The 26,761-nt window shown below is 58.1% G+C and overlaps 2 protein-coding genes across 2 annotated transcripts in view; one reads left to right on the top strand and one right to left on the bottom strand.

The window, feature by feature from the left end:
• The first annotated feature begins 347 nt into the window (after positions 1-347).
• Positions 348-6,672, top strand: GRAP (GRB2 related adaptor protein). Its single transcript, XM_061992027.1, has 5 exons — positions 348-512; positions 1,701-1,798; positions 3,158-3,280; positions 4,586-4,754; positions 5,932-6,672. Exons 1-5 carry the CDS (start codon positions 435-437, stop codon positions 6,115-6,117), a joined length of 654 nt encoding a protein of 217 aa, XP_061848011.1. The 5' UTR covers positions 348-434; the 3' UTR covers positions 6,118-6,672.
• SLC5A10 (solute carrier family 5 member 10) overlaps positions 3,256-26,761 on the bottom strand; it is a 43,346-nt gene continuing 19,840 nt past the window's right edge. Inside the window, exons 10-16 of the mRNA XM_061992102.1 lie at positions 11,255-11,362; positions 10,657-10,807; positions 8,238-8,406; positions 7,572-7,787; positions 7,329-7,410; positions 6,951-7,171; positions 3,256-3,290 (exon numbers count right to left, since the gene is read on the bottom strand). Of these exons, the coding sequence (XP_061848086.1) occupies positions 7,005-7,171; positions 7,329-7,410; positions 7,572-7,787; positions 8,238-8,406; positions 10,657-10,807; positions 11,255-11,362 (893 nt within the window). The 3' untranslated portion in view covers positions 3,256-3,290; positions 6,951-7,004. The remainder of the gene's footprint in view (positions 3,291-6,950; positions 7,172-7,328; positions 7,411-7,571; positions 7,788-8,237; positions 8,407-10,656; positions 10,808-11,254; positions 11,363-26,761) is intronic.

The raw sequence follows: 26,761 nt of genomic DNA, 5'->3' as shown, positions 1-26,761 counted from the left end.
CTCCCCCGTCAGCGCCATCAGCCTGTCAGCCGTGCTTTCCAGGCACACTTCACCCTGTGTGTCGGGCCCATCGTCATCCTGTTTCCTTCTGAAACCCAGTGGTCCACGACCCACCAATGCCAAATCCCACCGCCACAGCCGTCACGCCGATGTCCCTTTGCAGATGCGCCCCCGGCACCTGGAGACCCTGGTCTGGCTCTCCCCCTCCCCAGCACCTCTGGGCAGCTGTCCCCGTCAGCAGCGTCTCGCGTGGTGCTCCCCGTTTCACCCCGGCAGCGCGTTGACATCAGCGTGGCTTCCTGTCTGCCGGCACCGCCGCGCCGTGCGCTCGCCCCGTGCCCCACGGCCTCACGCCGCGGGGCAGCGAGCCCCGGGCAGCCCCTGGCACTCACAGCCCCCGCGACCCTCCCAGCCAACCGCTGACGGCCAGCGCCATGGAGTCGGTGGCTCTGTACAGCTTCCAGGCAACAGAGAGGGATGAGCTGCCCTTTCGGAAAGGGGACACTCTGAAGGTATGTGGAGCGGGGACATCGCCAGCTGTGGGGGGTTCACCAGCCATGGCAGGGATCACCAGCAATGGGGGTACTCACCAGACTTGAGGTTTCACAGCCATGGTTGGTGGGATGCTGCTGCTTTGAGAGACACACAGCGGGGGCACACAGCATGGGGCACGCAGCGCTTTCACTGTCTCTTTGGGGCTTTGCTGCCCCTTTGGGGGTTTCTTTGGGGAATAAGGAGACATCCTTAAGGTTTTTGGGTTGTGGAGCAGCATTGTCAGCAGTGATGGGTAGCACTTGTCTGTGCCACCAGCCACGTCTCCAGAGACATGCCAGCTGGATGAGGCACATCCTTTCCTGCTCCACAGAAGGGTTGAGGACCTCAGGGATGTGTGTGCTCAGATCCCCGCCTAAGTGCCGTCGTCAGGGCAGGCTCTCAAGTGTCACCCTGGCATCCTAAAAAGCTTCAGTGGGGCTCAAAATATCTTCAGGGGGCTGTGGCCCTGCAATGGGGCTGAGGGCACCCTGACACACTTGCCCTTCTCTGCAGGGCTGATGCTAAAGTACCAGCAGCTCCCTCCAAGCCCCCCAGCACCCACCAGTCCCCTACGGGTGCAGCCAGCCCTGAGGGGGGCAAGGGCACAGTCGGGCTGTAGCCCAGGGCCCCAGAGCTGCCGTGCCTGGCGTGCTTTCCCCACGGGGCCGTGCTGGGGGTTTCAGATCCTGTTTGCACAGCTGTGCAGGCCCCGGGCCCCTGCGTGGGAGGCTGGAAAATGGTGTCACGCGGAAGCGGGTGTCAGCGTCCCTGCTCACACCCCGGCGCTTCCTCCCACGGAGCACCCAGCTGCCGTCACCCCAGGAGCATGCGGAGGCCTGGCTGCTGCCCCAGTACCTCCAGGGACAGATTCTACCCTCCTAACTGGCGGGGACTTTAGCACAACACTGAGCATCCCCCCCCCAATTGCCAGTATCCATGTTGAACTCTGCAGACCAACCATGAACCAGGGAGGGCTAGGGGGAGCAGCCAATCCTGTCCAGGTGCCCCCAAACACCCCCAAACCATGCCACCTTTGTCAGAGCCCCTGTTTTGACAGGTTTTGGGGAGGAATGTAGGGTCTGGGGCAGTGGTAGGGGTCCCACTCAGACCCTTTCCCAGGGGGACAGCAGCCAGGCTGACACTTTCCTGCTCTTCTCCTGCCTCAGATCCTCAACATGGAAGATGACCAGAACTGGTACAAGGCTGAGCTGTACGGCTGTGAGGGCTTCGTCCCCAAAAACTACATCAAGGTCAAGCCTCACCCGTAAGTATCATTTTTACTGTGTGGGGAAGAGGCTCAGAACCCTGCTCTGGCAGTATCCACCAGCACCAGGCCATCTTCTCCCACCACCCAGGCCAACACCAAGGAGCAGGGTTGGAGGCTAAATGCCACAGCAGTTCTTCACCCCAGAAGCCTTTATCAGACGCTATCAGAGCAGCACTCAGCAGGAAACATTCCTCACACAGATTAAAGCAGAGCCTGGATTGACTTGTTCAGAGCACCCAGATCTCAGAGGTACCTTCCAGTACCAAAGGTACCTCCCAGTGCCTAAAGGTCTGCCACGAGCTGGGGTAGTCCCATACATGGGCAAACTGAGTCACAGAGCAATGGGGTCTGCCTGCCTGCTCAGTCTGCCATAGCCACCACAGCCAGAGGGGACAGGGGGATGCTGCTGGCATCAGACCCCCAACACACAGAAATCCTTCTCACGGGGCTGCCCGCTAAATAAACGATAACTGGAGAACAACACCATGTTATGGGATTACGACTGCATTAGACACAATCCTATTAGTGTGTTATTAAAGCCCGGTATAATCCACCCCTGGTTTAACCTATGTTTTATGTATCATTATCCCCTGGCAAATCACATTTAAACGCCACAGCAAAACCCGCTCGGGGCTGGGGCTGGGGCTGGGGAGGGGGAAGGTGTGGGCTCACGGCAGCCCGCGGCAAATCGCGCTGCTTCGCCGGCTCCGGTTAGCAAACCGTGGGCACACACCTGGAGCGCTGGCACTGGGAGATGCTCTGTGCTAAAGTCCGTGGCTGATCGTTCACGAGGCAATTTGAACAGGCAGAAGAAGGTGTTCGTGGTGTGGGGCTCCCAAATACACGGAGGCAGCCTTGGCAGGAACGGGGGACGGCGACTCTTGCTCCTCCACGTCGTGTCAGCAGCTGGCGGCAGTGCGGGCAGCAAGGGTTTCATCCCTTCACAGAGGAGTTTCTGCTCTGCACACCCTCCCTGTAGCTGTTCCCACAGCGCAGGACAGGGGCGGCAGTGGGGGTCAGTCACGGGGCTGACAGGATGCGGTCGCCGGCCGTCGGCGACACTGCGCTAACCCGGCACGGACACGCCCGCACCCGCAGCACCCCGCGCCCTCCCTGCCCTGAAAGCAGCGAGAGAAACCACCGCGGGCAAAGGGACGGGAGGGGCTGCTGCGGGGTGGGGAGCGGGGGTCCCGGGTGGGGGTCCCAGCCGCGTGGGGAGCCCGGCGGGGACCTCGGTCCCACCAGCACCGGCGCCTCCGCGCTGCGGGGTGGGGACGTGGCACTGGGGTGTCCCCGGGTGCGGAGAGGTGTCCCCAGGAGTGGAGGGGTGCCCGGCTGAGCCACTGTCCCTCGCAGGTGGTACGCCGGCAGGATCTCCCGGCAGCTGGCAGAGGAGCGGCTCCTCAAGCGCAAGCACCTGGGAGCCTTCCTGATCCGCGACAGCGAGAGTGCCCCGGGGGAGTTCTCCATCTCTGTCAAGTGAGTGGCCCTGCGACGTGGAGGGACCCGTGCTGGGGTGGGCAGGGATCCCTCACAGCCCTCGCTTCGGGGACTGAGGCCATCAGGCCAGTCCTCTGTGTGCTCCCCGCCGTGGTGCTGGCAAGGACGTGAGCACTCTGCCCTGCCTAGGATGCCTTGAAGGGGTTGGGGGCTGTGGAGCTGTAGCTCCAATGCATCCAGGCACAGCTTTGCACAAGGCCTTCCTCTTCTTCCTCCCCTCTGCAGCCTCATACTCATCCTCTGTCCTCGCTGCTTCCTGCACTGCTGGGCTGCATTGCTACCTCACCCCCAGTCCCTCACCAAGGTGCCCCTAAATGCAGCCGTGTGGGTGACAACAGGGCTGATGTGGGCAAGTGCAGCCCAGGGGATGCAGCCTGGAGGAACAAGTTGCCCAGAGCATCCTTGGGGATGAAGGGACGCAGCATCCCAATACTGCGGGGCCAATGGCTTTGGCATCACCAGCCAGGGCTGAAGGAAGGCAGTGTGCCAGTGGGCAGAGCCTGCCCCCGGGGCTCTTACCCCATCGCTGCCCCTTCCCTGCCCAGGGCCAGAGTAGCAGGAGTCAGCCCCAGGCCAGTTAGGCACTTTCTCACGCTGCTAATCTCTAATTAAGCGTTCAAGGAGGTTCTTGCCCATAATGAAAGGGAGCCATGTTCCGCCATGCGTCACCAGCGTGGCCAGGTCCCTGCCCCTGCCCGGGGCCCTGGCAGCAGCCCTGTGTCAGCCCTGCAGCACAGGTACCCCAACCTGCCACCCCCAGGTCCTCAGCTCATGGGACTGGCAAGGCAAAGACCAGCCTGCTCCCTCCTCCCATGCCCCAGGGGCACAGGGGATTTGGAAGCCCGAGACTGGCTTTTGCAGTCTCTTCCTGGTATGTGCTGAGCTGAGACCTGCAGCTCTCACCACACATTCCTCAGATGTTGCCCATGTGCTCCCTGGACAAGCCTCCTGTCCTACACATGGCCAGCACACCGCCAGCCCTGAGCCCACGGGCATCCCACTGTGCCAGGGTTGGGCATCAGGCTTCAGCTGCATGTAGGATGGGCTGTGGCAGGTCTCTGCTGTGAGTCTATGTTGTCGGCGTTGTGGGGACCTTCTCCTGCTGCCTCACCAGCAGGGCCAGGCACGACCCCAGTGCCATGTCACTCCCAGCCATGGCAGGAGGGATGTAGTGGGACCCCAGAGCCTGACAAGCCTGACCTGCAGCCTCAGGGCTTTGCCAGAAGGGAGTCTGGATGCTGCCACCACCCCTGTGCTGGGCTAACGTCCATCCTTCTTCTGCAGCTATGGGCAGCACGTCCAGCACTTCAAGGTCCTCAGGGAGAGGAACGGCAAGTATTTCCTCTGGGAGGAAAAGTTCAACTCCCTCAATGAGCTGGTGGATTTCTACAGGACGACCACCATTGCCAAAAAGCAGCAGATCTTCCTCCGTGACGAGGACCAGACCCAGGAGGTACCACCATGGGATGGGGCTGCGGGGCCAGGCAGAGCTGGGGTGTGGGGGGTTGGCATGGCTGGCACCAGGGCTGGGCTGGGAGCCCAGGGCTCGTCCCCTTTGGGATCCCCTGGTACCAGGGCTGCCACCATCATGCTATGGCTCAAGGGGAAACTGAGGCATGAGATAGGCCAGTGGGGCAGCAGCACCACCATGGCCTCACTTTGCCCAGACTGTGCTCCCAGGGAGGCATCACAAGGCCGCAGTTCTCGGGATGGGGATTTCCTCCTGCCTGAACTTTCCCAGCTCCTCCCTGCCAGCCATGGAACACAGTGATGGCTAAAAAAAACCACAGAGAGGGACAAAATGGAGGAAAGCAAATGGCCCAGCTCTGAGCAGAGGCTGGTTCCAGGCCCCCTTGGGCACAGGCTCCTCCACCACCCTCAGGCAAAGCATCCTGGGGTCCCATCTCAGACCTTTGTGTGAGCTCTTCAAGGCTCAGCTTGCCTCTACAGTAGTGTCCCCACAGAGGAAAACGGGGACATTCTGGGTGCCTGGCTGGCACTTGGCCCTGCCCTGTCTCAGCCGCAGTTGGTGCTGAGCAGAGGAAGGTGCAACAGCCTGAGACAGGCAGTGCTGCAGGGAAGCTGGCAGGGTGGAGAAAAGCCACTGGAGCAGCTTGGCAGGGCAGGGCAGGGAGCTCGCCTCAGGCTCACGCCACCATCCCTTAAGCAAGGGGTGATGCCCAGGGCGCTGGCAGGGCCTGACCAGCTTGGGACAGGGCGCAGGCAGCTTCAGGCAAGCTCCAGCAAAGCAGAGCCCCGGGGCTGAGGATGTGGAGGCAGTGAAACTGCACCCTGGGAGCTGGGTTGGGGGTGGCTGCAGCACCCAGAGAAACTCAGGAGGGACTCAAGAAGGAGAGGGGTGCCAGCTGCATCTGAGGAATGCAGGACAGGGAACCCCTGGGTACCCATCTCAACTGTCCCAGGCAGCAGGAACAGGGATTTCTGTGCCATGGAGTGCTCCCCTGCATCCCTGGCTCTTGGCTGGTCCCCAGGGTGCTGCCCTGCCCCCGAGGCTCTGCCATGCACCCAGGGCTGTCCCCAGCACTCCAGCTCTTCCCAGAGAAGGACTTCCATAGCTCGTATCTCTCATCCTTTGCCCCTGCCAACCCTTGCCTTCAACTTCCCTGCAGGTGAAGAGACCCAAATTCGTGCAAGCCCAGTTCGACTTCCCTGCCCACGACGGCTCCCAGCTGCCCTTCCTCCGCGGGGACATCATCGAGGTCCTGGACTGCCCCGATCCCAACTGGTGGCAGGGGAAGATCTACGGGCGCGTCGGCCTCTTCCCCCGCAACTACGTGCAGCCCATCCGCAAGTGAGCGGCTGCGGGCACGGGGAGGGCGAGGGGCGGCCCGCAGCCCCGCTGCCCCCTTGCCGGAGCTGCCCCGTGCCACAGCCGACGGTGCTCACCCCCATGCCGGGCTGCACCGGGGCCCGGGGCCGCCTGGGCTGCGCTGCGGGTGGAGGCTGGCAGCGATCCCCATCCATGGGCTGCCCCAAAATATCAGCCCCTGCTCCCCAGACCCCAGCCACCTCCCCAGCCATGCCTCGCCTCTGGCCACACGTGGGCAGGCAGCGTGGCTCCCCAGGGAGGGGCCGCAGAGCAGCCAGCCAGGGCCAGGAAAGCTTTTCCAGAGCTACAAGCCAGTGGGGAGGCAGCAAGGGAGGGGAAGAGCACGTGTGCCCCACACCTTCACTCCAGTGCAGACCCTGAAGCCCGCCTGGAGGGCGCAGGGAGGGCTGCAGGGGCTTCAGGGCCGGGGAAGGCTGGGCTGGGGCTGCAGTCCTGCGGCTGCCGTGCAGAGCTGTACATTGTGCTGCTTTTGTCTCAGGTTTTTTTGTATTTAGAGCTAGTAAAATGTGTTTGGGTGACATCTTGGAGTGTGGTTGCTCCTTTTCCACCAAAGCTACGGTGGTTCTGCGGCCACATTTGCACACTGGCTGCTTTGCTGTGGTTTTGCTTCCCCTGCAGCCTCCCATTTGCCCATGTCAGTACTTCTCTGCAGACTCCTCACAGAGACTCACTGTCCCCACAAATGCCCCCCACACCTCACTCCGGGTCCATGGTGCTGAGAATGCCCAGCTCATTGTACCGAGGGATTTAAACATCCCATGTCCCAAACGTGACGCATAAAAACTGTCGCCCAAATACCTCATTTCTGCCCCCTTCTCAGCATCTCTCCCCCCTCTAGGGGCTGGCAGGGCACTAGGCAAAGTAGGCATAGCAGAAAATATTGATGCAGATCAGAAGCATGGTGTTGATGCTGCAGACACGGGCCCAGAAATGGGGCTCCGGGATGTCCTTCAGCGCCAGGATCTGGAGTTTCTCAGCCTTTACTGGCTGCTGGCTGCCTGGGGTGGCTGAGCAGGAACCTGGCATGGAAAGATGGTGAGTGTGAGGCACAGAGTGACATGGACTCGGGGAAACTGAGGCACAGGGCATCCATGCTGTCCTGCTGCCCGATACGGGTGGGGAGCGGGGCGCACTGCAGATGCCTCCTCTGCCAGACATCCCAAAGGACACACTCACCGTCAGGAGGTCCCTGGGATGTGCTGTCCATAGAGGGCTGGGGGAGCTCCCGTGAGAGAGTCCACCAGGTGAGGTCCTTTAACTAGAAACCAGAGTGAGATTCAGTGAGCAAACACCCCAGGCCTGACCCCTGCATGGGTTCCCCCTGGCCAAGCTCAGGGTGCATCTGGGTGACACCGGCATCTCCAACCAAGGGGTCTGGTGAGTGGATGGAGGGTGAGGGGTCCCAGGTGCCCTGCTTACCTGGGCTGGAGGCAGTGGGGGGGTCAGCAAGCTGCCCCCCACTACAACAGCAGCTGTGATGGCACAGAGCAGCACAGCAAAATGCAGGTAGTGAACGCCAGCGAGCAGCCAAGGCCGCCGGTCAGGGACCCCGCAGCGTGGTGTGGGATGTGCCAGCTCCAGCCCCATCCTAGCCAGCCCCAGTGCCAGCCCTGCCATCAGGCCCCAGAAAGCTCCCTGGAAAGCAAAGGTCCACAGCAGGTGGTTGGAGGGGGAAAAGTCACCCCACAGAGCGGATAAGCCCTCCTCCAGCCACCACTGAGAGGGTCAGGCAGTCCTTGCATGTTGGAACAACCCTGCACTCTGGTCGGATGAGCCCTGGCCTATACCCATATTCCCTCTGCAGGGGATGTCCCCCGCCAGCCCCATCAGCTGTGCCACACTTGGTGGCCATGCATGGTGGCACCTGTCTCCTCCTCCTCTTGTTCAAACCAGCCTCCCACCAGCTCACTGGGGAAACACCAGCCGGGCTTGGTTCCTCTCTCCAGCCCCTCCAGTATCGCCTCCCCAGCTCCTCCGCCCAAACCCTCAAGCCCCACTGTGGGTCCCTGGCAGCAGAGAAGGCAGGGAGGTGCTGGCACCATCCCTTGTCCCCAGGCCATCCCCAGGGCCACCCTGGACATGTACCTGCTCGTTAGCTCGGGGCCAGAAGACAGCCAGGATGAAGACAGCAGTGACAGGAGGAGCCAGGTAGCTGGTGACAGCCTGTATGTAGATGTAGAGCTGGCCCCCGCCAGAGCTCTGCAGGATGGGGATCCAGACCACACTGAGGGCCACCAGCACCACCGTGACCACCCTGTGAGCGGCAGCCACGCGGCACAGGGTGATGCTCCTGTCCCACGCACCCCTCCTTGCACCCACCACACCACCGTGGCAGTGGGGGGTTCCCAGGGTCAGGAGTTTGGTCCCAGTGCAGAAGGTTTGTCTGAGGGATGCAGGGTGGGCAGTAGGAGGATGCTCTCTGCCTGGTGATGTCCCCAGGGCTGTGGAGGGTGCCAGTCACACCAGTACCGGCTCTGTCCAGGGCAGGTGAGTGCTCTCCAGCCCCCTGCTCAGCCCTGGGGCTGCTAAGTTGGAGCCCTCCATGATGAGACAGAGCAATGGGCACCTTTGCTATGAAAAGCTCCCAGCCAGGAAGGCTGTGTGCTCTGGCCAGATATGAGGGATACTCTTGAGTACCTTCATGTCTGGCCAAAGCACCCAGCTGAGAGCTGGGGACGTGGGCTGAGCTGCCCTGTGCTCAGCTCTCCCAGCCAAGCTGCAACAGACGGGTGTGTTTGTCCCCCAACACCACCTTGCCCCCATCCTCACCCAAAATCCAGCTGCACCCCAAGGCATCACCCCCATTCGAAGCAAAAAGTGTTGGCCAGGCCCCAGGTTTTTGGGCCCAACCTGAGCAGGCAGGCTGGGCAGGACATGCCCCAAAAGCTGCCTTATTTAAAGCTCAGCCTGGCTTGTTTACAGCTTCGCAGAATTACCTACATCTCCATCTGCTCATCTCAAAAAGCAGAAGTAGGAAAAAAATAAAACAAAAAAAGAAGCAATGCAAGCATCTGTGGCTGGAGCCCCCGCTGTCTGCTTGCTGCTTGGGAAAGAGGAAGCAGCCCAAGCATACAATGAACACCTTCACCCAAGGGGTAAGAGAAAAACCCTGCATTCGGGCTGTCTGTAAGCTACAGAAGATGCTAAAAGGTCATGGGAAAAATGCAGGAGTGTCTGAGCAGGGCGGTGAGGCTGGTGTGCTGTGTGACCGTGCTCGACCCTGCACACACAGCCTGGGGAGGGGATCTGGGCTGAGATAGAGAGCAGAGGCCGGCACAGCCTGACACGGGGGCCTGGGGGGCACCTGGGAAGGATGAGGTGTTCACCACCGTGCCATCGCCTCAGCGCAGAGCACACGTCAAACACCAGCGGGGATTCCAGTCAGGCAGGAGCTCAAAGCCTCAGGTCCAGGAACCAGGAGCTTTCTTCCACTGCCACAGACAAATCCCTCCCCTCCCTATGCTGAGCCAGATGCTGCATCTCCACCTCGATGCACCAGGGAGGCAGTTGGGACCCCCAGACATCTACCCAGAAATATCCCCCAGCCACCTATCCCCGTGCTGACAAGTAGAAAAATCTCAAACTTGCACCTTAAAGGGGTATTTCTTTTTCCTCTCCAGGACGTTTATCGTTTGCCATTCTCCTCCCACACGGCAGCTGCGATTCACAGTGCCCTGCTTGCCCAAATCGCCCGGGGCGCCAACGCACCGCCCGGGATGCACCGCAGCGGCGACTCCCCGCCCGGGCGGGCTGAGCTCTTCGCAAACACTCATTAGCAGTCCTCGGGAAAGCTCTCCGGCGTTATTGCACCCCTCGTCAGCGGCACTGAAGTGTCAGGGAGTGGCGAGGCAGCCCCCAAAACAAGCACCTCTGTTCCCACGGGGGAGTCGCGCGTGACTGCGGTTCCCCGGAATTGCTGCCCAGCCCCTTCGCAGCCTCCGGAGACGGAGGATGCCAAGGCACGGCCGCTCCCGGAGCCGCCGGCCCCGCCAGCCCTCCCCGCAGCCGCAGCGCAGCGGAGCCAAAGCCGTGACCCAGATTCGCTCCCTGTGATTTCTCGCGTGCCCCGCGCCGCTCCCCGCGCAGCGCAGCGCGGCGCCGCAGCGTTCCCCAGCGCTGGCGCGGCCGCCCCGAGCGCCGCACCGCCGCCGGCACCCGCCCGCCGGCCCCGCGCCCTGTGCGGCCACAGCTGCCCCGGCACAGCGCGGACCGGGCGTCCCGGGCACTTTGCCGGTGACCTCTGCGGGGAGCGGCCAACGGCTGCCCAGCGGGGAACGGGCTGGAGGCTTCATGTCGGGCACTGCCCTGCCCCTCCGAACGCCCTGGCTGCTTTTCAAGCGCTTTCATACGTAAACTAATCTGAGGATTTGCTTTCCTTTCATAAGCCAGGCTGAGCACAGGCGCTTTGCAGGCTCCCGGGCACCAAAGGCAGCTCACACAGGGCCTGACCGGCCCCGCCGGTCTCCACAGAAGCCACGGTCTCCCTGCAACCCTCGGTCCCTACCTGCCCACCAAGAGCAGCTCTCGCTCGCCAGCCCCCGGCCTCAGCTTCCTCCAGATGTCCATGGTGAAGAGCGTGCTGCTGCTGTTGAATATGGAGGTCAGAGATGACATGAGTGCAGCCATCATCACTGCAATCATCAGACCCCACAGCCCTGGGGAAGAGAGGGGTTGTCAGGGAGAGGCCAAACCGGAGACAACGGGGATGGGATGGGATGGCATGGGATGGGATGGGATGGGATGGGATGGGATGGCATGGGATGGGATGGGATGGCATGGGATGGGATGGGATGGGATGGGATGGGATGGGATGGGATGGACAGCCATGATGCTTCACCCAGGGTAATTCCTCCCGCTCTACAGGCACTTTCTGCAATCTCTCCTGGGGCAAGGAAGGGTTTTGGGGACCACTAACTGCACCTTGGGATGCTACCCTGGGGTCAGTCACATCCCCTGACCTCACATCCAGAATCACTCTTGGAGGGGCTGCACAGGCCATCCCACACACAAACCCACCCAGATGGTCTACAGGGTTCCCCCAGCATTTGACCTGTGAAACGCAGCAAAGCCAGGGCTCCCCCTGGGTGCCCCCTCCCACCTACCACTGGGCATCAGCTCGACTACCAGCTTGGGGTAGGCGATGTTGGAGCAGCCCACGGCAGCCCCACACACACGGGTGCACTCCTCAGGGTCCACGCAGGCCACGGTGTCTAGGGAACAGAGGCAAGTGACATGCCATGACCCCTCATAGGTTCCCTCCCTCCCTGGCACCCCCTTCCACTGGGGTAGATGTTGATCTTTCACTATGGCCACAATGCCTGGGCCTTGGCAAAGGAACAGAGTAGAGGCAGGGAGCGTGTCCTTCATGGAGATCCACCTCTGCCCCCTCCCGGCCTCCCTCTCCCCATCAGCTTCAACATGGACAGGACGCATTCGAGCAGCATCACCCTCACCTCCCGCTGCCTCTTGCCCACCTCCAGTCAGATTTACCCCCACCAAGCCCTCCCCACATCAAAGCCAGTGACAGCCAGCCCGGGGGGACCTCCAGAGCCAGGATGGACCCCACTAGGGCTATGGCTAGTGGTAGAGCCCCAGAGGCAGGCACTGCCAGCCCCCACACACGGGGCCAGGCGGGTTCATGCACCGTTGCAGCAATTACCCCCACATGGGCAGCACCAGCAGCTCCCCAGAACACGCGTGGCAGCTTGCCAGGACTGCCAACGCCCCACGACTCCTTCATGTCTCAACGAGCGCTGAACCCTCTATTGTCACCGCTCATAACATATTGAAATGGATGGAAATTGATGGCAGGCATAAATATGGATGGGCTGCCTGGCTCTGCAGTCTGCGTCCTCCCACGGGAGCACGGGGAGGAGCAGGGGTGATGCCCTCACACAGCGGGGAGCATTGTCCCGATTCTCCTGCCTGGTGGTTCCTGCTGAAGCGGGCTGCAGCCCTTGGCCCCTCAGCAGCAGCAGCTGGGGAGGGCAAACTCCAGCAGGTAACAGCTCAGGGTGTTCAGTGGAGCACTGTGGCACGCAATGGCAATGCCATGAGAGCGCAACACAGGGCATAGGCAGCAGACCACAGGCAACGGTCAGCATCCCCCAAGGATGCTCAAAAAGCTCAGCCTGGGCCACCTTTCCCCAGGGTTAGAGTCAGCGCTGGGGCCCTGGTGACTGTCTTCCAGCAGCTGTGAGTAAAGCTGCCGTCACTGCTCCGTGCCTCAGTTTCTCCCTCTTTAAAACACCACGTTGTACACGGCTCCATGCAAATGGCTGGCGAGTGGGAGACGCTCCAAATGGCAAAGGAGTGTCTGGGTGTTATAGCCCAGCCAAAACACCCACCCTGAGGCTCAGCTCTGCTGCCGAGCCCCTTGCTAGGACCTGGGAGCATGTGGGAAGAAGGAGCAAAGCCCATTGGAGTGGCTGGAGCCCCCAAGCAAAGAGCGTTGGACCTGCCTCGATTTGTCATTAGGCCCTCTGCTAGAGATGGGAAATAAATTAGGAGCTTGTAATTAATGCTTCCCTCTGCATCCGGGAGGAACCAGCCCTGGTGTCGGGTGTGGGAGCAGGGCCGTGTCTGCGCCGGGTGCTGCCTGTCCGGCTGAGTCAACCCAGGGCAGCTCAGTGGGGACCGACCTGTCCCGCACCAGGGCTGCGCACAATTCAGAGCTTGAATTCACCATGTGCGGCCAAGACATCTGTGTCTGCCATCCCTAGTGCCCAGGGCACAGGGGGCCCCAACATCTTCACCCCACGCAGGGTCCAGTGATGCTCCAGGCGTGGGGCTCTGCGGCCCCCATCCCCTGCCCTGCCTGCCCGGCTGTAGGAGGTGGCACATTGCAGGACAGATGAGATGCCCCATTTATGCCATCGTGCAATAAATCATAAGCGCACACACCCCGCTAAAGAGACTGTAAATCTCCTTGCACAACAAAAGCAGAGCCGGGCTGCCAGCGCCGGCTGAGGTAGGTCCAACCGCAACACGCTCCAGCCACGCCACGCACGCCCACGCCCGGCGCACCGGCCCCGAGACGGAGCATCTCACAACCTTCCTTGGCCTTCAAGGGAGGACAACGACCTTGGCAAGCTCCTGGAGCTGCCCATGTGTGCTGGCTGAGTGCTTGGCTCTGTCATGGCTGCTGTCCCAGGTGTAACTCAGGCCACCACAGCTGGCTCAGCAGGGCTGGGATGTCACCTAAAATACCTTGGTTTGTCCCCAGCACCCTCTATCTCTGCTGCACTCCTTGCTGCCCAGACCACAGCATGGAGGTGACATCCCACCACAGGGAAATCTCCACCTGGCTGGCACAGCCTTTCCATAAATTCACCAGCTCCATCTGAAACCCACCCTGAGTGGCCATCACATCCCTGTGTCCCCCAGCTCCACTGCCACCTCCTGCACGTAACAGACCAGTGCTGGGCACGACTCAGTGTGCGGTTTCACACCAAGAGTTTGGTAGGGAGGTGATTTTGCCACCCTTTACCACGCACTCACAAAATGCCTCTTACTCCACTTCAAGGAAAAACCAGTAGTTTCCCTAAGCGTGACTGGAGCGTAAAGCTGAGCCGTAAGTTCAGCCTGCCACAGCTTAGCTTTGAGAAAGCCTCACTGGAGTTTCTTCCCTTTCTGCCCATTGCTGACTCCTCTTTCCTTCCAAACCCTGCCTGGGCTCAGCGCTTGGCTGTGCCTGGGCAGCCAGGATGCCACACCGTGTCTGCAGAGAGGAGCGCTTTGATGGCCGAGCTCCGGGCAGATGGGCGGATTTGCCTCGGGAGCCTGACTCAAGCTGGGCTCTCATCTACATGGCTGCAGATCCAGATGAGCTGCACCGACACGAGAGAGCAAGACACAGCCCCTGGCACTTTCCCTTTTTGCATTGGTGCAAAGAATCTGACCTGCATTCTTGAAATACATCTTTATCTGAGTTTCCAAGCAAAAGCTCCACATTTCTGGCCTGTGAGCCACAGCAAGGTCTAGTGCTGTGATCGTGCCCATGCTGCAAACCTTGTGTCAAAGCAGAGGAATGTTTAGAACAGAAGAGAAAATTTTGGTTTGGGGAAACCTACAACAATCATCTAGTCCCACTGCCTGGTTACTTAAGGGCTGACCAAAAGTTGAAGTACCGTATTAAGGGCATTGTCCAAATGTCTCTTGAACGCTCACAGACTTGGGGCATCAATCATCTCGCTAGGAAGTCTGTACCAGGGTTTGACCACCCTCTTGATAAAGAAATGCTTCCTGATGTCCAGTCTATACTCCTTCTGGTGCAGCTTTGAACCATTATGGCATCTTCAACCTGGTGCTACCCACCTGAGCTCTGAGCTCCTGCATTAGCATAGGGGTCCTTGTGCTCAGCACAGCAGGGGTGAACCGTGAGGTGAACTGCTGGGAAAAGTACATTGCTTTGGGTTCTCTGAAGACAGACACCCAAACCCCTTCCCAGCCATCCACTCACCTCTGGGAGGCATCAGCTGAAAGAGTTAATGCGCAGGCAGGGCTGGGAATGTATGAAGGCAGCATGTGACTGCAGGTGGGGCAGGGCGGAACCATGAATCACTCTTTTGCTTTTCCTCTTTTCACTTCTTGCTGTTACCTGTCTGGCCCCAGCACTGTGCGCTGGCAGGAGCCCGAAACAATCGACCCGGCAGCCAGGGCAATGCACCAGAGGCTGACCCAGGCGGTCGCTGCCGTGAGACCCAGCGCTGAGCCGTTGCTCCAGGAACGATAGCCACGGGCGGCAGCCGGGCTGAGCAATCCTGCTTTGCTCTGCCCTTTCTAAAGCCGGGGGTTTGCTCGTTTCTTTCCCGCTGTTTATTTTCTCCAGTATTATTCTTAACTTGGAAGAGCGGAGGATGAGAAGAGCGTGGGCTCGGAGGTAGAGGAACTTCCCGGCGGTGCACATACACAGGGGCCGTCTCTGCCCTGTCACTTCAGGTTTTCCTCGCCCTGAGTCCTTTCACTGTGCAGAGCCGGGAGCAGGGACGAAATAGAATCCTCCCCCCGAGTGGAGACAAACTCTGGCGTGGCAGGAGCCAGCAGAGAAGGGAGCGGCGTGTTTCCCCAGCTGCGTGTCGAGCAAAGCGACTCGTGTAGTTGAAGACTGGGGAATAATTAATTCCTTATTTGTTGTCGACATCCGGCGCTCGCTGGGAGTACAGAGCTCTCTTTGGAGAGGGACCTGCCTGCGTGGTCACCATGGCTTTCTCCCAGGTGCAGTGCCTGGACGACAGCCACGTCAACTGGAGGTCCAGTGAGTCCAAGCCTGAGTTCTTCTACAGCGAGGAGCAGCGCCTGGCCCTGGAGGCACTGGCCTCCCGTGGCCCCGACGCCTTCTATGAGGTCCTGAAGAAGGAGAACATCAGGGACTTCCTCTCCGAGCTGGAGCTGAAGAAGATCCTGGACACGCTGGAGACGTACGACCCTGGCTCAGAGTACATCCCACGCCACGGCAGCAGCACAGGGGAGAGCGAAGGTGATCGCAACAGCCAAGGGGATGAGCAGGACGTGGCCCCCTCCCTGGAGTACTGGCCACAGAGGTCCGACCGCTCCATCCCGCAGCTGGACCTTGGCTGGCCCGAGACCATCGCCTACCGCGGGGTTACCCGCGCCACCGTCTACATGCAGCCACCCATCGAGGGGCAAGCGCACATCAAGGAGGTGGTGAGGAAGATGATCTGCCAGGCTCAGAAGGTGAGGTGCGCCACGGGGACGGGGCAGGATTTGCCCTGAGGTGTGCTACTGAGGACAGATCCTAAAGTCCTGGTCAGCCGGGCAATGCCTGTCCCATGGGGAGCTCCAGCCAAGCAAAGGCATCGGGGTCAAACATTCAGGTTTTTCCATGTTCATTCAGTGTAATCAGTATTTGTGGATCAGGTTTTGCTGAAGCTGCCGTTAGCCTGGTCCAACGCTCCCTTCCCATGATCCAAATGGCAGCATCGACCATCCCATAGTTCCTACGGGGCTGTGGGGGAAACAGTGAGCTGAGCTGCTTCCCAGTTGCGAGCCCACGGTCCCAGGCACTGCACAGTCACTGTTCCCAGAGCCCTGTGTGACTGCGTGTGGCAACATGCAGGAACCAGAGGAGCCAAACTCAGCCCTGGGGCAAAGCAGCCAAAGCCACTGCTCTGGTGCTGATTCATACAAGGGTCAAATTTGGCCTGAGATTGCTGCGGTGCTCCAAGCTGGTCCCGTCCTGGCTTTAAGAGGAAAACGATGGGCTGATGGGCAAGACAAGGCTGGGGAGATGCCGAGGGGATGTGGGGTGAGACTGGTCCTCACTGTGGCATCAAACCAAGGAGTTGAGTGCATGAGCAATGGGGTCAGGCTGGTGTCATGGGCAGGGGGACCAGGGAAGGAGGAAGATGGTTGTTCGTGTTGAAGGCCAGCAGTGGTGGGCAGAGGTTGCTGGTATTTCCTAGTGAGCCATCCCAGCTGGGAAGCACAGGAGAGGTCAGTACCTACTAGTTTTGTGGTGCTTTGAAGTAGTTTGAGCTGTATGTCCACTCCCTTGAGAATTCCATCTCTGAGGGAGGAGCCTCCCAACCCCAGGGATGCTTCAGCAGGAGAAGAAGGAGACCCTGCCACAGTGGCTATGAAGCAGGGGGAGACAGGATGCACCAGATCCATCTGGGTCCAGAGACCCCCATGCCAGGGTCAGGGACAATGCTGGAGTTTGCAGAATCTGGCAGGAGAGAGGGAAGCTTGGTGGCATCAAAATCTCTCCAGGGCTGGAGACCCAGGAGTCCGAGCACAAAGAGCTCAGACTCAGGAAAACTGACCTCCCAACATGTACAAGGAGGCAGCTGGCTCACAGGGACAGCTGAGGAGGGATCGGGGCTGCCCACTCCATACAGGAGCTGGCTCTGGCCACTATTACCTCACAGAAGTTGAGGTGACTTGTCCTTCCCTGTGGCATTTTCCCTGCTGAAAGGCTTTGCAGTGAGGGAAAAGAGGAGGGAGGGCTGAAATCTCTAGGGATGGAGGACAAATAATGCCTCATCTTCGTGTCTTTCCGGCTGTCTCTGACCCGGGCTGGCAGCTCCTGTCTGGCTTTGCCTACTCACCGCTTCCCACCTGCCCCCACGCAAACAGCATCTCCTGAGTCATCCTACCAGCCTCCTCCTGCTGTGCAGCGCCCGGCCGTTGAGTCAGGCAGCTGCCAGGCCCTGCTCCCTGCACCATCCCCATCTCTCCCTGGAGCCTCTTCAAGCCACAGGGACGCGGGCCACGCTTGATGCTGCCGCGCTTTCACTGGTACCTTGATGCCCCGTGAGCAAAGGCCTCTTGGCCTCTGTCTCTTGGTCCAGGTGGTCCCTGCTGGTGGGACAGGATTTGGTGACTCCACTGATGACGTACAGGAGCATGCTTGGAGCTTATGGCACCCCAGGAAACGTAGAGATGGATTCACGCTTCAAACCTGCAGTCTACAGGGCCTGGGGAGGGCAGGAGTTATGGGGTGTGACAAGTAGGGTCCTTCCAGAGGTCTCCCACCATGGGGTGGGGCCACAGTTACTGCAGCTGAACCTGCTGTCACCCAGGTGACCGCTGGTGTGGGTGCTCCTAAGCATAGGATGCTGGGCTAGACCACCCTCCTCTGCACCCAGAGATTCCAGCCAGGGCACAAGGTCTTCATGGATGCTCAGAGATGAAAGGGTTTGGCTGAGGAAGCTGAGAGTGTACAGAGGGATGGCCCAGCTGCCACCCTATCAGATGTCACGTCAGTTTGCCATGTGTCCTGCCCTTTCTGTGGCATCTCTTGGGCTACACTGCGGAGCTCCCTCTGAACTGTCAGTGGGCAATGGCCATGCTCTTCATGTGCCTGCGAGGGAGACGGGCTTGGGACAGCTTCTATATTGCTCTGACCACTAAGACACTTGGTCCAAAATACTCTCAGATACCAAACACCACCACGTGGGTTACTTTCCCCTAGCCAGATGAGCAAAGTTCACTTGACAGCCTGGCTGAGGAAAGTTCAGAGCCCACGTGAGCACTTCTGATGCTGGGTAGGCTCATGGCAGATCAGAGCTGGGGTGAGGAAGCCAAGAGCTGAGACGTGAGGCCCCTTTGATGCTGTAGATGAAGCTACTTGCTTGTGGGAACAAGGCCAAACGCTGCTGAGTTCAGAGCTTTGCTCTGCAGAGAGGCAAACCCAGACAAGCCAGAGCAGGGGATGCAAATGATCCCCTCTCTTCCTGCGAATAAATGAGAGAGAAGAAAGGCAGCATCCCATAGTCTTATTTATGCTCTCCCAGTAAATCCTCATCTTCTTTACGGACAACAAACAGAGGTGGTTGGGGACTGGTGCAACGCCGGGCTTCACACTGGAGACCTTCACCATGTCCAGCTGTGGCATAGCTGTCTGTCCCTTGATGTGGATCCCCTTGGGCTGCCAAGCTCACCGGGTGGGTAAGGAGGAAGATTCCCTTCTCTCCTCTAGTTTTTGTCTCTATCTGCCCAGAAACCAGAGCGGGCTGTAAATATTGACCTTGGCCAAAAGCCACCAGAGACAGCAGTGAGTCTGACCTCTTCTCTGCACTTGAGGTTCCAGGTTGGGATTGTGGTGATATAATTACCCTGCACAACTTCCAGCAAAGGTTGGGAGGCCCTATTAATTACTGTTTACAAAACTTGGATGAAAGGGTCGACAGGGTAGAGCAATTATTAATGTTACTTGTCCCACCTCTCCCTCATCCCAACACGCTTCCTCTAATTGTGCCTTGGTGCCTCCCTAATTTATTAAATGTCCACGTGGTGTGCCCCAAAAGTCATTATCTGATGATTCAGAGTGAGCTAATAAAGAGCTGTAATTTCCTCTATAAAACATGATCCTGCAGTTTACTTGCTCATCAATGCCCTTCAGAAGGATCCCAACATCATTTGCCCAGTGTCTGAGGGGATGCGATGCTCAGGCCTCCTTGGGCTGTTGGGACCCAGCCCCTTCATCCAGTGGATGTCAGCAGCTCCTGGGAAGAAAACAATCCCCCGCTTCAGTGCTGGGAGTATCTGACTATAGATTTGGCGCTGGTCTTCTCCACATCATCCAGAGGAACGGCGAAGAGATGGCAGAGCTCCTTGGGATGACGCAGCAGCACAGGGGCTTCGGGAAGAGGTGCGGCTCTTCTGCTGCCAAGGACCTCCCCAGCACTGAGGTGATGGGGGTAAGTGTGCCAAGCTCGCACCCTGCGACAGGACGCAGTTTGCTCCAGACACTCCCACACCCCAGGCCTGGAAGTAAACAGCACACAGGATTTCTCTTCTCCAGACCAGACAGATCGCCAGTTCTTGGCACATTAAAACCTATACCTGGGTTTGGCGTAGAACCAACCGTTCCCTGACGAGGTTTGAGCGTGGGCAGCCCAGGAGCAGAGTTCACTCTGGACAGTCACTGTTTTGGGAGCGCTGCCAGTGCCATCCTTGCTCTCCCGGCCTGTTTTGTGCCAGGACAGCGCATTGGCACACTGCTGTGAGATCCGGGTGACAAACCGAGGCCAATCCTGTCCTGCAGGCAAGACGCAGTGGGGGGAGGAAAGCAGAAGTGCTGAGTGGCGACAGGATGCACCAGCCAAGCAGGAGGAATCGGGTTGAAAATGTGGGCAAGTGGGTGACAGCCAGGCTACCTCACCACTGCCCGAGCCAGCCACCCTGAGCCACTGCCAGCCCCGTGTGAGCAGTGCTTGGGACAGAACATCACCACGTCCTGGCACGTCCCTGCAGAGCACCTGCCTGCCTTCAGAGCCATAACAGGGAAACAAGGCCTTGGGAATGCTGGGACCACAGTGGGAAAATGCTCTTTTCCTTGCAAAATGAAGACCAATACTCTTTTCATCCCTATTTTGTAAGTCCTCCACTTCTCTCAGAGCAAATGCGACATACAGGCAAAGCGACATGACCACAGCCACAGGCAGCATCGGTGTCAGAAACAGGAGGAAAGTACCTGCCACAAAACCCATCTCATCCAGCCAAAGGAGATGCCATGCCAGCTCAGGTGCCCCTCACCCAGGACTTGCAGCAGACAGCACAGCTCCTCCCCCACTGCTTGTTGTCAACAGAAAACCCAAGCTTCAAGCTTGAAGAGCAGCTTTGACCCTATCCCTCCCTTACATTGCTGAGAGGAGTGCAGCCCTCACTGGGCAGCACATGCAAAGTGGGCACATGGGCTTCTGCCTCAGTTTCCCCACCAGGACAGTGAGGATGTTCAAAACACAGAAATGGGCACACAAGGGAGTAAGGATTTAGCCTTTCATGGCAAAGTCTATGGAGAGGCTCTCAGCTGAAGGTAAATGGGAATTCACTTAAAATCGAGAGGCAGAGCTGGAAAGTCTCGCCTTTACTCAGTTCACCCCCTGAAACGCTCACATGTGGCCAGGGTTGAGGACAGGGCAGCACTAGGGCTGGCACGGGCTGGGGCTCCCACACAGCCTCACTCCATGCCCCAGCGCCTGCAGAAAAGGAAGGGAAGAGCCCGCAGTGTCAACATGCACAATCCTCCTTTTTAATTAGAGCTCTCCACCTCCTGTGGCACAAAACTAATTAAAAGGCAGCTTGGTGCTTTAAGAGGACTGGATGTGCCTGAGTGTGCAAGTACCTGGCACCATCCCAGTCCCTTCCTTCCTGAGGGAGGAGCATCCCAGGGTCTCCATGTGTCATCCCACAGAGCACATGCTCCCATGCTAGTGTCCTCCACAGCTTGACCATGGCCCACAGCCAGCAAAACCTTCCTGGAAGGGTGAAGGGACGACCCCAGACACCTTCCAGGAACAACCACAGAGACGTGGGCACCAAGGGATTTCCAAGCATGGGACGATGACATGCCAGTATGTTGTTTTCCTGAATGGCTGTACACGGCTGTGGGGCATTGCTGCCCCAGGGACTGCACTAAGGAGCTCAGTGCGGCAGCAGGCAGCTGTCTCCCTGAGCCTGCACCAGCCTCACACTGCTCTGCTGCTGCTCACCATTGTGTCATAAGTGATGCCATCTCCAGGAAGGCAAAATCCATAGGCGTGGAGTGAACTTTGGTGCTTAGGCAGCCTTCCCAGAAAAATCCCATTGTGGGTGGACACGGCACAGATGCATTTGCCTATGAGCCTCTCCACCAGCAGCAAAGGCTCTGAGTGCAAAGGCAGCTCAAGCGTGCAAAGGATGGCGAGGCTGTCCAACCCTACTGTCACTGCATGAGGTGCTGGAACCATCCTTCAGTTCTGCTCTGCTTCATATGGCTGGGGAGGAAGGAGAGATGCTGCACAGGAGCAGCACCCGAGCCCCCAACAGGCTCACAGGCACACAAGTGCTGTGCAGCAAGACCAAGAGAGACGCCAGCAGCCCTGAAGACAGAAACAGCCCCTGCTTTGGCCTCACAGAGGAGAGCTAACCTTGAACCCAACCACGTCACTGCTAGCAGCAGCCTGGACTTGGAGCAGCAGGCAGTCAGGAGCTGTGAACTGCTGGCTGCTTTTAAGCAATTCTGTCAGCTCGCACACAGGCCTGACTTTTAAAAGGTATTAAAAGTAATTTCAGCTCCCAAACACACCTCAGGAGTATCCATATACTTTCTGCCAAGCTTAGAGTCACTTTTAGCTATTGATCATACTGTTTCTCTCAACACAAGCCTGCACGATAACCCCAGAGACAGCGGCCACCCCACACAACATGCCCTCGGACAGACAGACAGGCAGACACAGCTTTGCATCGCTGGTTTCCCCTCAGGTGCTTCCTGCCTGGAACCAAAGGACACCACCCTTCCCTGCCAGAAACTAGACTCTGAAATGTATGGAGCTTGTCAAAGGCAATAAAGTTGGTTTCACCCCCAGAAAACAATTTTTCACAGGGACGTTATACTACAGACCCTCACCAGAGACCAAACCTCCCATAGAGGCAGGAGAGGAATGGGACTAGGGGCTCCCGTGTTGCACCCTCAGGCTGGCCAGAGCTGGGAAGGGGAGCCTGAGCTCCCTTCACTGAATCCTGACCTCCTAGAGAGGGAGCACATTGCTTCAGCTTTCATGAAACAAGCACCAGCTCTGTCTTGGCGTCATGACCCAGCCACGCTACTCAGACTCATCTCTCTTCTCCCCTCTCTAGGTTATCGCCGTGGTCATGGACATGTTCACCGACGTAGACATCTTCAAGGACCTACTGGACGCAGGCTTCAAGAGGAAAGTGGGAGTCTACATCATTTTGGATGAGACCAATGTGAAGCACTTCCTTCAGATGTGTGAGCGAGCCCAGATGCACGCTGGACACTTGAAGGTAAGGATGGCCCAAAAGGTCTGGGGCTGAGTAACCTTATCCCATGCAGGGAAAGAATCAGAGCTATCAGCCCTGCTCCCTCCTCTCTTGGGGGGATCACAACCCCCAGATTTTTGGCAGTGATACATGAGGATGAGTTTAGTCCATATTTTTTCTGGCCAAAGCTGAAAGTGATGCCCAAATCCAGGAACAGCAGGATGGAGGGGAGCGGATGAGAGATGGGGACTTAGGGGCATGGTTTGGTATGGATTAAAGCTGGATGCAAAGCCTGGGGGGCTTCTGGCAGCTTGCAAGAGCTGGTTTTGGGGCAGAGGGATGTTCAGGTAGCTGTGGCCACAACTCAAGCCCAGGGCAAACCAACGAGCCCATCTCCTCCGGGTGAACAAGCTGATAAGAGAGAAAGTGCGAGAGGCAGATGCTCTGCCAGGGTTGGGTCCACCAGCCCCATGCCTTCTCCTGCCCCAGGGGCAGGTCTAGCAGGAGCAACCACTGGCCGGTTCTCTCACTTTCAGGCTTTCCCACAAGTCAGAGGCTGGAATTAAAAAACTTGACTTTCCCCTTTTCCAGAGCCTCCGCCCCAGCATGGGGCCGGGAGCAGAGCAAGGAGGCACTCACACTGCCTGCAGTCCTGGCAGCTGCCAGGGATGCCCTCACTGCTCCTGTCCACACCAGGCAGCACTCTGCAGGAGCGGTTTGCCCGTACATGCTGTCTTCACCTGGCCTGGGAGATGCTGGTAGCTGCACATGCCATCACTCCTGTGCACAGTTCTTGCGTGAAACGAGGGAAGATAACACAGCACAGGGGATATCTGGCAGCATGGGGGCTCAGTCCGTAGCCCAGAGTGCCCCAACCCTCTTACCCATTCTTGTGTGTGCAGGGGGTGCAGATAAAAATCACCTGGCATAGTGGTCCTGCAGAGGAAGACAATGGGCAGAGGAGAGGGCAGAGGGTTGTATCAGCCTCAGGAGCAGGGACTCTCACTCCAGCCACAGGACAGAGTCCCACGCTTTTTGCTGGGCACAATACTCCCATCACTGGCACCAGATGCCAATTTCACTTCAGGGCTTGCAGACACCCCTCTCCCAACTGTATTTTACCTGCCAGCTGCGGGTGAGTCGCTCGGCCTTGCCTGTTGCTTGGCAGAAAAGTGATGTTTCTGCGCCTGACGTCAGGCGGCCGCGCACACCGGCTGCCAAATGGCTGGCGGCGAGGCCCATGCCCGGGCAAGCTCGCCAAATTTGCTTATAGTGAAGGCAAACTCCCATCTGAGCAGGAACACGTAGGAGCTACAACACCCGCTGGACTGGAGGGGTGCTGAGACACGGTGAGGGCTCAGGGACCCCTACTCCAGCTTGCTGAAAGCACCAGCCCCCTGAGCCTCACGCCTTCCGCAGCCGCCGAGCCCGCCGGCCCTGCTTAATTGCTGCTTGCAACAATTAAAGCAGACTCAGCCAAGCTTTCACCCGCATCCAAACTTCCCAGAGAGTCTGGTAATCCTGCAGACTGCTGCTGCTCTGAGACCAGAAAAGCCAGAGCTGACACACATGGGTGTTTTAATGCCTTAGCAGCCCGGTGGCAGGACTGGAAAAGCAGGAGAACATCTGCAGAGCTCGGCAAATGTCTAGAAGTTGGGATTTGCTCCATATTGCAGGCAATTTGCTGGCCTGGCATACAGGAGGGCTTGTGAGGAAACTAGGGCAGTGCCTGGGAGCTGCTGTGTAAGCTGGGAGATGCTAACGAAGCAGAGGTCGTTATCTTGGTGCGGTCGGCCGGCGCTTGGCAATTAGCGAGACAGCTTGGGCAAGGTGGTCGGCTGGTTGAGCAACGGCGGGTGCTTGGGGAGTGATTCAGCCCACGCCGGGCTCGGCAGGCACCGCGCCGGGCCCGCGCTCGCCGCTGCTTGGAGCGGGAGAGATTAAACAAACAGATCTTACTTAACAGCAGCGATACGCCGGCAGCGAGGAGGAAGGGAAAGGTAACTGGCACCTGCTTCTGGGGAGTTTTGTTCCCCTGGGTGTTACCCGAGAGAAAGAAAAGCCACGGTTGCTTTGTGCAAAGATTCATCTCTGAGTGGGAGAGATCAACACCCTGGGGATGCCCGGGGCAGAGGGCTCAGCCTTACCCAGCAGCCAGCCCAGGGTGTGCACCCCCTGCTCTCTCAGCAGCCCAGTCCAACACAAGACAATTGCTGCCCCAACCTGCTTGCCAGCCAGCAGACTCCCAGCACCCGCAGTGCTGCCTGCTGCTGGACGCTGGGGTACTCAGCACTGGTTTGTCCCCAGCCACACCAGGCAAAAAGGTGAATGGTAGGAAAAAAAACCAAGAAATAAATCACATGCACCAAAAAAATACCTTAAACTTCTCCTTTCAGCGTGTAGAACTTCCCTAGAAAGCTGGTCGCAAGAGCCTTTGCTTCTCCAGCACGCTAAAAACAGTGTTCAAGCACTGTCCCTCCTGCCAGGCAAATGAGAGCGGGGACCAGGGGTACCTGAGCTCAGCTCACACCTGGGCTTAGAGCTGTGCCAGGCCGTGGTCTAGAGGGAGAGAAGAGATCCCAGGGAGGCAGATGATAAAGAGTGGAGGTGAGGAAGGCAAATACTTGTGTATTTGTACAAAACAATCACTATGGAGGGCATGACCTCCATGTGATAACATGGTGCCTCTAGCAATGGCATTACCAACATCCTGTCAGGAACAGGAGGAATGCAGGTGTTTTCACAAGAAAACATTTTTCTCCCCAATTGAGGGAGACCATTCGCAGTGAAAGATGCTATCTGCTGCTCAGCTGCCAAGACATGCCAGTGCCCTCCACAGAGACGCACAGAGGCATGAGCCAGACTGAAGATAACCCCATTTTCTCAGAAGGAGGGCTGTTCCCTCCCTGTCTGGGCTCCCTGGGGGAAGGACACGCTGCTGTCCATCGACCTCTGCAGGGGTCTGCTGCAGGACGTGCCCTTTCAGTCCCTGTCCCTGGGTTTCATTTCCCAGGGGTGAAAAGATATTGCCCTGATGTCTTTTTTTCCCCTCACTCACCCCTACAAGCCAGAGCTAGATGCTCAGATTTAGGAGCACAGCAAGAGGGGAGCTTGGTGGAGAACAAACCCGCTGCCATCAGGTCCATGTTGCTGACCTTTATCCCTCTCCCTCTGGGGAGGAAGTGAAGCAGCACCTCTCCCATGGTGGCATTTGCATAGATGGCAGGAGATGGAAAGCATTTGGCAACACAATCACATGCTGCTCACCCACGGACACAGGCAGCACTGAGTTCAAGAGGTAGAAAACATTGCCTGACACACGGACAAAGCAGGAAACTCTTCAAGCCAAATCCACGGTTTGCTGCCTGACCTCAGGCAAGTTATTTTATCTTCCCACCACTGTGGCCTCCCATGAGCTGGTCATAATGACTGTTTCCCACTTCTCGGAGGGCACTGGAGCATCCATGGGGGCACTGATGGAGGAGTAAGCCAGTGCTCTGAAGAACAGCCCTTTGTGCCTGCTCACGCCTCTGCCTTTGCTTTGCAGAACCTGCGAGTTCGGAGCACAGGGGGAACGGAGTTTTTCACCCGCTCAGCCACCAAGTTCAAAGGGGCTTTGGCCCAGAAGTTCATGTTTGTGGATGGAGACCGAGCCATGTGCGGATCCTACAGGTAATGAGCAGCATTCCTTCTTACCCACCCCTTAGAGGCACTGGTCAAAGGACTGACATGGACACACGTGGTCTAAGATCTGATCGCTGCCCAGCACAGCCCCAAAATCATGGCCCAGACTTGCTCTCCTCCTCTTAAACTAAGAGATGATTTTGAAAAGCCAGACTAAGATTTGGAGTAGGACCCAAGGTGTCTCCACCATCCTACAGCCAGGTCCTATGACAACTCTCCTTCTCAGAGGTGCTTCTGCCAATGGACATGATGAGTACGAGGAGGGACAAAAGCACCAAACTGCAGTCTGCCCTAGCTCTCACGCTGACCTCAGCTGTCCCAGTTAAACATTTCCTACCCAAAGTATTGCCCAATTTGTCCAAATGAAAACTTACTTTGGTAGAATTAGATCAGTCTCAGTAAGCTTTTGGCTCTAAAACACCATTTTCACATACATGGAGCTGAAACATTTCCTACTTTTTAGCCACAACAAACATCCATTTATGAGTCACCTTTCTTAACTAACGCAGACTGAGAAAGGAAAAGCAGCCAATACCAAGTGAAACATTAACTAGCCCACAGCAGATACCTTTTATCTTTACTTCAAGTTCCAGTGTGCTCAAGACTTCAACCCTTCATTCTAATCTGTGATGAGAGCTGCTTCTTCGATCTCATTACTATTAATGTTTACAGTGAGATCATGTCCCTGCTAGCACCAT

This window comes from Colius striatus, chromosome 3 (assembly GCF_028858725.1).
Source record: "Colius striatus isolate bColStr4 chromosome 3, bColStr4.1.hap1, whole genome shotgun sequence".
Lineage (NCBI taxonomy): Eukaryota > Metazoa > Chordata > Aves > Coliiformes > Coliidae > Colius > Colius striatus.
This window is presented reverse-complemented; position numbering and strand designations above follow the sequence as displayed.